The sequence below is a fragment of the Apteryx rowi genome, unplaced genomic scaffold (assembly GCF_003343035.1).
Source record: "Apteryx rowi isolate R43461 unplaced genomic scaffold, aptRow1 scaffold_119, whole genome shotgun sequence".
NCBI lineage: Eukaryota > Metazoa > Chordata > Aves > Apterygiformes > Apterygidae > Apteryx > Apteryx rowi.
In genome coordinates, this window is record NW_020447408.1 from 578,574 (window position 1) to 588,212 (window position 9,639).

Below are 9,639 nucleotides of genomic sequence, written 5' to 3' on the forward strand. Positions count from 1 at the left end.
GGTTGCCGGGCCCCGCTCGCCGGGGCGCGGACCGGGCTGGCTGCAGCGCTGCTGGCTCTGGGGCGGGCTGGGGACGGCACCCAGCGGCCCCCCCTCCCGCGGCCCCCCGTCTGCTCCCCGGCTCCCCAGCGCTGCACCCACCCCGTGCCGGCGCTCCCCGGCGCGGGCCCCTCGGGGGCAGGAGGCAGGGCTAGCCGGAGGTGCAGCCTGCTTCTCCACATGCCTTTTCCCCGCAGAAATCAGGGTGCCAGGGCTCCCTGACCCCTTGCCCCAGGCTACTCCCCTCCAGCCCCCCAAAGTGCTTTCTATCTTGCTCCCCTTTCCTCCAGCCCATGGCTCCTGCCCACATCCTCCAGCTCCCTAAGGCTGCTCCCAAACACGTCCTCTGTGGAAGGGCCTCTCCTGCTCCAGACCAGCAGTGTCAGGCTGCAGGAGAGCTGGGGATCCCCTGGCTCTGGTGCTCTGAAGAGTGGGGGCATGCAGCGAGGTTTCCTAGGACAGCCTGCTTTCTCCTCCGAGCTTGAGGAGAGATGGCAGCCAGCGGGCAGGGGCAGGCAGCAGCTTCTCTGCTGGTGCAGAGGAGCTGATGGGCATTTGGAGAAGGGAGGGCTCATAGTTCGGGTGCCAGGAGCTGCGCTAGCAGGTGAGGCCCAAGGCCAGGGGCACAGGTTCACCAGCACGGGGGACATGTGCATTGCACAGACACCCTCATGCACTGCTCTCCCAGGATCGATGTCCCCAGCCTTGGTGGAGCAGGCTGGGGCTGAGATCCTCCCTCCTCACAGCCTTTCTGGAGCAGCCACCACTCTTTCCCAGAGCAGTCGCCACCGCTTCCCAGCTCCACATTTTGGCACTTCCCACCTCTAGTTCTCAGCTTTGGTTTTAGCAAGGGTTTTGTGAGGGGATGAAACGGCTTTTGTGTCTTTCTCAGCCTCCTCCCACCCTTCATCCTGTGGTTTCCCGGGAGTCTCTCCCCATGAGTACTGCACTGTGGCAATGGGGCACCTCCCAGCTCTTGGTGTGCTTACTGCTGTGGTCCCCTTTGGTGGGGAAGTGCTGGGATCACCTTGGTACAGTGGGGAACTGAGCAACATGGTCATTTACTAAAGCCCTCACAGGTGAATGAGCAGGAATCTGACCTTTAGCATCTGAACTGCTACCCCAAAACCACCAGCACCCTCTGAATCCTGCAGATTACTTGGAAAGCTCCAGTGTCAAAGGTGTCCCCTCATGCCGACACCTGGCAAAACTTCAGAGAAGCTGCATGTTAACACATACACAAGAGCTGCAGCCGGGCACCTGAGTGAGCATTGGAGAAGTGCAGCTCCAGCGGAGTGCCTTCTCGGAGCTATGTGGCTGTGAATGCCAGGTACCTCATCCCGCCAGAGAGCAGGAGATGGTGCCTTTGAAGGGAGCATCCATTCCTCCTCTAGTCTCCACTTTGGGAAGCTGTGGAGCTGTACGTCCCACCACGCAGAGGTGCCCTGGGCTCGGGCTGGCTGGGAGAGAGCTGGCTGAGCTCCCTCATGCTTCCCCAGCTGACAAGCTGTGGCCTAGATTTTACAGGGAAAGTCCAGGGATTGCTCCAAACCTTGCTGTTAATGTGTGAAGCTCAGCAGGGAACACCTCAGAAGAACATGCCATTGGAGTCCCAGCTGTGCTTGATCTCATGGCAAAAGCAACATTTAAAAAAATATTGAGTACAAATATTAACTAGATACCCAGTGCTGAGAAAAAAAAAAATTCATCAAATAAGATGAAGAGCACAGACTTTTCCCATAATGAACAAAAGCTCAATGCTGCTCTCAGCTGGGCATGTGTTCTCTCTGTGCAGCTCCAGTTCTGACAGAGATTATTCCGTTATAATATATTTTTTATGATACACATGAGACCTCTGAAATGCAGCGTCTTGTGTCCTGTAAATCATTTCCTGTAACTAGTGGATTCCTTTTCAACTGCATTACAGTAATGGGAATGTTAAGGGGCTAACTTGAACTGACAGAGGAAAAGTCTTGCATCCTTCACTCGCAGTCTCATGCCTCGGTGCTGAAAGGAGGCTGTGCTCGCTACAGCAGTGTCCAGGTGGCCGTGCCGGTGTGGGGGTGTCACCCCGAGCTCCGGGGGGCCAATGTGGGAGGAACACTCTGCCCCTGCCTGGCAGCCCCAGAGAAAGGTTGTAGGCAGGATGACCAGCAAATTTAGCAATCAGATTGGGACCCGAAATGAAAATCCAGAGTAGGTGCAGTTTGGGTCATTGTGGAGAGGAGCATATGCTACAGCACTGGGGGGAGATTCATGCTCTCCAGAAGCCTTGGCCAGTGTGGGTTCCCTCTACTGCTCTGTTTAGCTTGCATACATGTCCTTAGCCCATATTTCACAAAACTGTTATAATATGTATAGATGTATCTTGAGTGCATAATTACAGAGATGAACCTCTTATATGGAAATACATTTATTTCAACTTGGAGAACCCAATGAGCATCTGCTGGAGTCAGTAAGACTGCTGTCTGCTGAGTTTGCCAATACCACACCAATGTCATTAGCCCTGCAGACTCAGGACCATTTTCTTGTGCCAGGTTTGTGTGAAAGCTCCCAAGGCAATGTTGGCTAGAAGTAGTCATCAGTCATCAGTGGATGAGCCATTTTCATATGTGATATAGTGACCCTCTCCCCCCCCCAAACCCCCCCCCCCAAAAACCCCCGCCCCCCCGCCCCCCACGCACACACACATACACACACAACCCTGGAATGAAAGTGCATTGAAAATGTGAGAGAAGCCTCAGAAAAGACACCATTTAATGAAGAGTCACAATGCTTTGGCTTTTTTTAAATTGAGCACACATCTAAGCCACAGTGCTTACCAAAATGCCCTAATATGACATTCTAGTGTCTCTTCTCCTGTGATGTGCTGCGTAGAAGACTAATAGGATTTGCAGGCAAACCATACGTAACAGAGAGAACATTTCTTCCTGGGCACCAGCTTCCAGCCCAGAGGAAATTTTACAGCTAGATTGTAAAGCTTTTAAAACAAGCGGTTTAGCCTTAAATGACTGCTGCCTGGGCTCTGACTCTTTTTATTCATCCTAGACTGTGTGTTTTTCCTGTATGGATGTCAAATGCATCCATGAGCAGATATGAGTGTTATCCAAGCGTCTGGTGGTGTTCAGTGACTAGATGGAATAGGAGTTGATGGAGTGTAACACTTTATTTGACAGTTCTGCTTTTAAGGGCTTAGGTATTTACACTGCATACCTGCACCTTTCTATCCATATTAATTAGCAATACGAGTGTTTCCCAAACATTCAGTGAGTGTCCAGTCCAGAGAGGCCAGCTGGTGCTGTCAGCCCAACCTGGGAATTGCCAGGATGGATTAGACCAGTGGTCCATCTAGTTCACTCTCCAAATTTTGGCAGGTATCAAGACCAGCTGCTTTGGAGGACAGTGGAGGAACTCTGTAGTGAGCAGCCATGGAGCAGCCTCCCCTCAAATGCAGTTTCTTCTTAGCCCCCGTCATTCAGTGAGACCAGTGCCTGTCCCAGCCTGGGGGATGTGCCTGTGAGGCTCTCATCTCCAAAGGGACAGCAGCACTGAGATCCGTGCTAAGCTCTTGGCTGAGGCGGCGTGTGACAGTAAGTCACGGCAGGCAGCTGGGAACCCTTACCTGCACTAGCCAGCAGGGCCTGACTCAGCATGCACTAAAGGCAAGACTCTAATTAGAGCATTTTTTCCCCCATACTAGACTAGAAAACCCTTTTTGAGATGTTGGTGCACCCTCCAAGCAGCACAAGGGTGTTGCCCCCCTTGCTAGTCCCATGCRAGGCTGGCAGCCTGGCTCAGGAAGGGAAGCAGAGCTCTGCTCCAGGTGGAGAAGGGTCAGAGCTGGCTCGTTCGCTGTTCAGGCACGGGAATGCAGGCACCTTTCTCATCACCCTGCTCCAGGAAGGTAAATTTGGAGTGGAGCAGGGGCAGAGCAGGGCTCCAGGGATGACCTCTGGACTGAAGAGCCCATCTGAGGACACCGGAGCATATTTAGCCAAGTCGGAAGAAGGCTGGGGAGCATATGGCCGCTCTCAAAATACATCAGCAGATGAGCACCAAGGAAGGAGGAAAATGGCCTGAGATAACAGACGGTGCTGGCACAAAAACAAATGGGTATAAATTGGCACGAATATGTTTAGGCTGGAAATTAGATGGTTTCTAACCATGGGAGAAATGCTGTTCTGGAACAGCTTCCTGAGAGGACTATTGGGGGCAAGGCATGCAATTAGTTTTAAGATTGAGTTTGAAATGGACTTCATAACATGGTTGCCAGCAATTGCAAGGAAATAGGATTTGATGGCCCAAGCTGTGCCTTCCAGTTCTGTGCTCCTGTGGTGACTCACAAGCACCGATTTGAGAAGAAGACCTCTGACAGGAAAGGGCTCTTTAATCTAGCAGACCAAGGCTTAACCAGGCCCACTCATGGGAAGACAGAATTAGACACATTTGGGTGAAATCGAAAGTGTATATTTTTGAGAGGGACAGTAATTTATTTTTGTAATAATTTGTGAAGGGATATGGCAGATTGCCTGTCTTGCAAGGCTGTACACTGAAACTGGAAGCATTTTGAAAGAAATGATCTTACTGGAGTGAGCAGTAAGCCGGGGACGCGGTCCCTGGAGGAGCATCTCTGGCCTGCGTGCTGGGGCTGCTCCAACTGGATGGTCACGACGGAGCCTTGTGGTTTTGGCCTGTGAATTGCTACATGCCACTTTCCCAATTATTTCTTCTGCTGATAAGTAAGCTTCCAGGTATTATCATCTTTATTTCCTGACTTTTACAAACCATTTTTTAATATAATCATTCCTAGAAAAATATTTTTCAGAAGGCTTTGTAGGTTAACCTCTTATAATTCTTCTTCATTATCTACTTGTCATAAGAAGCAGTGAAACACCTTGAAGAGAGGTAGATTAATTCACATTGTGCCCTACCTCCTTCAAGGAGTGAATGGAGATTGTAAATGTATACTGATAGAAAGTAAACAGTAAAAATGCAATGTCATTTAAACTAATCCAAGGCTCTGCACTCAAGTTATTTTGCAGTGGCGTTCCACAATGTCAAAGCATTTTCCTGTTCATGGAAACAGCTTCAGCTTTAGAATAAGTGTTGTTCTGACGGCTTTTAGCAGTGACTTCTGTGATCTAAACTGCAGATCTTAGGAAACTACATCCGTCTTTGTTGCCTAAAATTAATAAAGGTGGAGAAAGAACATCTCTGGGCAAGGTGCTCAGAAAGCAAATCCCCTGTTTTATCAGTGCATCATTCACACTTTCTGCAAAAAAATGGGAACATGCTAGGGCTCTTACACTTGGAAGAGTGTATGTGTAATGAGTATGTTGTGATATATGATTTATACAGCAAATAGTCCTGGAAACATCGTAGTCAGAGGTAAAGCTATTCAAACTGAGAGCCATATGCTGGCAGAGTGCAATAGAAGAGGTTAGACAAGGCGCAGTCCCAGGTGACACAGGCATGGGGAGGCGTTAGATGTCCTCCCCAGGTCCCACCAGCCCTCCAAGTCTGCATTTCCATACATRCCGCGTGGCCAAGGACTGTAAAGGCTCCAGCTCCACCTGCATGTGCCACAGATGGTGGCAAATGCTAGAGAAAACAGGGGCTCCTGGGCTGTCTTAGTTCCTCCTGTGACTCTTTTGATAAGCCAGCCCTTAGGAAAGAGCTGCGAGGAGACTGAAGCCGGGAGTTTTCTTTCCAGTGCTAAATACTTCAACTACTTATCAGCTCCTTCCAACCCTCCCTGTGCATGCGGCGGTGGGGCTCTCCCCTCCTCTCCCTCGCTCTTCCTACAAGTCTGTCCTTGCCCGAGCTGCCAGCTTTCTACCTGGGTCTGCGCAGCGGCATGGGGAGAGCCGGCCTCCCTTCTCGGGAGCGGGAGCAGGAGATAGGGATGGAGAAACGCAAAAGATGCAGCCGCCACGCTCACAGCGAGCCCAGCCCCGCGGCTGCCGGCACGGCATCACCACTGCCGCGGTTCCTGATGGAGGAGCAGTGCGTGCCGGGGCCGGCAGAGCCCTCCTGGAGAGGCAACTCCATGCAACGAGGCTACAAGGGGCTCAGCCTCTCGAACGTCCCTCTGCGGGGGCCACGCACCTAGGCCGTGCTCTGCTGTGGCCAGAGGCTCAGACCTCCCGCTGCTCCTGAGCATCCTGCTCCCGTTCTGCATGTCCCAGTTATTGCTCAGGATTACCGAACCCACCGGTTCCACCTCACATCTGCCACTGGTCTCGCTGGCAAGCATGGGAGCAGGCTCTTTAGGAAGGGTATTGGGGGCTTTGGTCCCAATCCTGGAAGGAACATCCATGCGCATCCAAGTCCTCGGCCTGTCGGTGCGGTGCAGGACAGTGTGCTCCCGTCTCGGAGGCTCCCTGGGCGGCTCATGCAAGCCACACAGCTCTGGCCCTGACTGCCAGACCCTCCGCTGTGAGGACAGGGTCTCCTCCAGGGTAGCTGTGCTGYGCAGCATGCAGAAGGCAGGCATGTCCGGGGACCCATGGGGGCTGCAGCACTGCTGGTCGCGGTGACCTCACTCCGAGCCGTCMTGACGTCGTGCAGCCAGCTGGCCAAGGACGAGAGGTTACCGGCTCAGCCAGACCACCCGGCCTCTCCACCTCGAGTGACTGCTGGTGCCTGGTCACTTGATGCTTGAAGAGGTCCCTGGCCACCACATCACTGGGGCGAACCCTGAGCGGGGAGGGAGCAGGAGGTACCTGCCAAGGAGTGCAGAGCCCAGGGCCTTGGATACAGCTCCTCTGCAATGCTGCCTGCTGCCAGATTTGCATCAGAAGGCTGGACTGGAAGTGCTTTGCCAACACACACTGTGATTTTTAAAATCACCAGATGTATGGCCTGCTCCAGGAGAAAAATACACTGGCGAGGGGGTTTGGTCACCCAAGGTGCGTGCTGGGCTGCTGGGCTGCAGCTTCCCATAACATGGGATCCCTTGGATCCAGGGTGCTGCTTGTACTTGCGCATAGGCCAGGGATGGTTGCTTATGGCAGGATGCCATTGAATCAGCACAATCATACCAGCTTCCCAAATCTGCCTCAGGTAGCTTGGCACGCGCCGCTCCGAGGTGCTTGGGACCATGTTACCATAGCAATCGGATATGCTGCCTGCAGAGGCAGTGGCCAGCCTAGCCTAGCCTCTGCGGGCGCCTGTCCAAGGGGATGCAGCTCTCCCATAGTCCCAGCCCCGGGAGCTTTGCCAGCCGAGACAATCTCCCTCTCCATTGCATACTGATGCTTGGGCCATGGAGAAAAGACACTGCCTCCTCATTCACTTTGTCCCTTCTTTGCAGAAGACCTTCTGGAGGCCAGCAACATCGCCAACATTTAAGCTGTTCAATTTGAGCTGACAAACCTGTACTAGTATCAGAATCTGGTTCTGCATCAGAACTTGCAGTTCTCCCCCTGCTCCATGGCAGGTTTGGCAGGAGCTCACCCCAGTGGGCTTGACTTTGCCTGGCAGAGCCCACCTCCGCGTTCGTGACAGAGSGAACAGGAGGGAGGGACACAAAGGCGGTGGGCTTTCAGGCAACAAGCAACAGTCTCAGAGACCTTTGCTTAGCCACTCTGGGCTGCCTGGCCAAGAGGCAAGGAGAAATAGGAGCAGCTGGGCAGGCTGCAGGTTGCCGACATGGGAATGGGGCATTGCAGAGGGATTTGCCTTGTTTGTCCACCGGCAACTGGGAAGAAGACAGATTCCTAGCTGCTCAGATGGAGGTCTCAACTGCGAGCCAAGGAGCTCTACCTTGCATCCAGTTCTTTAAAAATTATGATTTATTCATCTCTAATTAGCTGCAGACCAGCACAGAACAGCAGAGGGCATTCAGTGCCAGAGCAGGAGCCTGTTTGTAGGTTCGCTTTTCCCTACACCGTGAGCAGACCTTCTTTACAGGACACCAGCACGTGGCACCYCCAGTCAAAGCCGGGCATCCTCGGCACTCGCTCGGGGTTGCACAGGCAGCGGGGAACGGCGCAGACCCTGCCCACGTTCGCAGCTGGGCTCGGTCTGCCCGTGGCTGGAGGGTGGGTGGGAAGGGAGAGGCGGTGGGGCGGGCGGGCTGGAGTACCGCGGGGGTGCAAGCGTGTGCCTGCTCAGTGCGCCCTGCAGAGCCCTTGAATACCTTGAACGCGGTCACAGCTGCTGCGCCGGGTCAACCGCCCTGCTCCTGCCCAGGCTGTTTGAAAGACATCTCCTTAAAAGCCGGTCTGCCTCCTGCCAGAGCGTGTGAGCCTGCCCTTCTGCAGCCTTCCTGGCCCCAGCGCTGCCCTGGACAAGGCTCAGCAGGAGATGCCTCTGGCCTCGTACGGCGGGATGGAGACCTCCTGGCGGCACCCGCTGCTCGGGCTCTGCTCGCGCTGCGTGCCGCAGCCCTGGTGGCTGCCGGGCGCTCGCGCCAGCGGGGCTCTCACGCCGCTGCGACGGCACGGGGTTGTCCCCGCTGAATGGGAATCGGGGTCTGCAACACCCAGCAGCGAGGCTCCCCGCGACCTGCCCACGATCTACCGCGCTTCGCTGGCGGCGGTAACGCTCAGGGTGAATCTTTGTAATTGTCCCTGTTCCCACTCAAACTTCCCTTTCCCCTGCACCATTCCTCCTCCTTTCCTTACTTGCCACTCAGCAAAGGTCTGATAATGTCAGTAATTTAATCTCTGCTCATTACATGGATCCTCCACCTCCCTCATCATTTCTGTAGCTCTTCCCTGAGCTGTCTAATTTATCACTCTCTGCCTGGTAACGAGGCACCCAGCGTGCTCCCGCTAAGATTTATTCTTTAGAAACACCCATGCCACCTACTACGCAGGCCTCTGCTCTCTTGACTGCTTAGGGACTCTTTTCTTGTGGGATTTTGTATGATYTTGGAATTGAAATGGGTTTAATAARTGATTATGACTATTCATTTACTGGATTTTGATACCACCTTTGCCTTCCTTGGTTCTTCTATCTTCTGTAGTCTAGAAAAAGAAACCTCTGCTGGTGTATCCCTTACCCACTGTAATGCAAATAATACCTGAATTTGAAGAGGGAAAATGAACGATGTTCCAAGCCTTATAGGACCAGCTAGACACAGGGCTCTGAACAAGACAGCAGTTAATGTAGCCTGGGATGACATTTAGTGAAGTCTGAAGTAATTTCTTCTCTATCGGAAACGAGACGTTCTTGTTCTCCTACAATAGAAATACTGTTGAGATATTAAATTTTACAAACCTGGCTGCTGTTTTACCATTACCTGGCTACCAGCTGGCTGCTGCCGTGGGATCAGAGCCTCCTCCGGCCAGCAACACCGCAGGCACGGTCGGAGACACCCCGGAGAGATGCCGATAGAGAGAGGGAGTTGCTACCGCCTCCTTCCCGGGGACCCAGCGAGGACCATGTCCTGCCCAGGGCTTCACGGATGGCCATCCAACACTGCCGCGCTTGCCGACGGCGGGCAGCAGGATGCGATCCCGAGCCCCTTCTCCCCTGACGGACACCCCACAGGGACAGGAAGGAGGAGCAATTGCTAAACTTCCCAGCGGGTGTCTCTGAGAACATTTAAGCCTTGGTTAAGGCAAGAAATAAGGGAGAAAGCAGGAAGGG

General features: G+C 53.4%; 1 protein-coding gene across 1 annotated transcript in view; it reads right to left on the bottom strand.

Moving 5' to 3' along the window:
• The window catches only part of LOC112975023 (heparan sulfate glucosamine 3-O-sulfotransferase 4-like), a 68,020-nt gene extending 61,485 nt beyond the window's left edge, over positions 1-6,535 (bottom strand). The window contains exon 1 of the mRNA XM_026084626.1: positions 6,183-6,535. Coding sequence (XP_025940411.1) covers positions 6,183-6,535 — 353 coding nt within the window. The remainder of the gene's footprint in view (positions 1-6,182) is intronic.
• Positions 6,536-9,639: the final 3,104 nt, after the last annotated feature.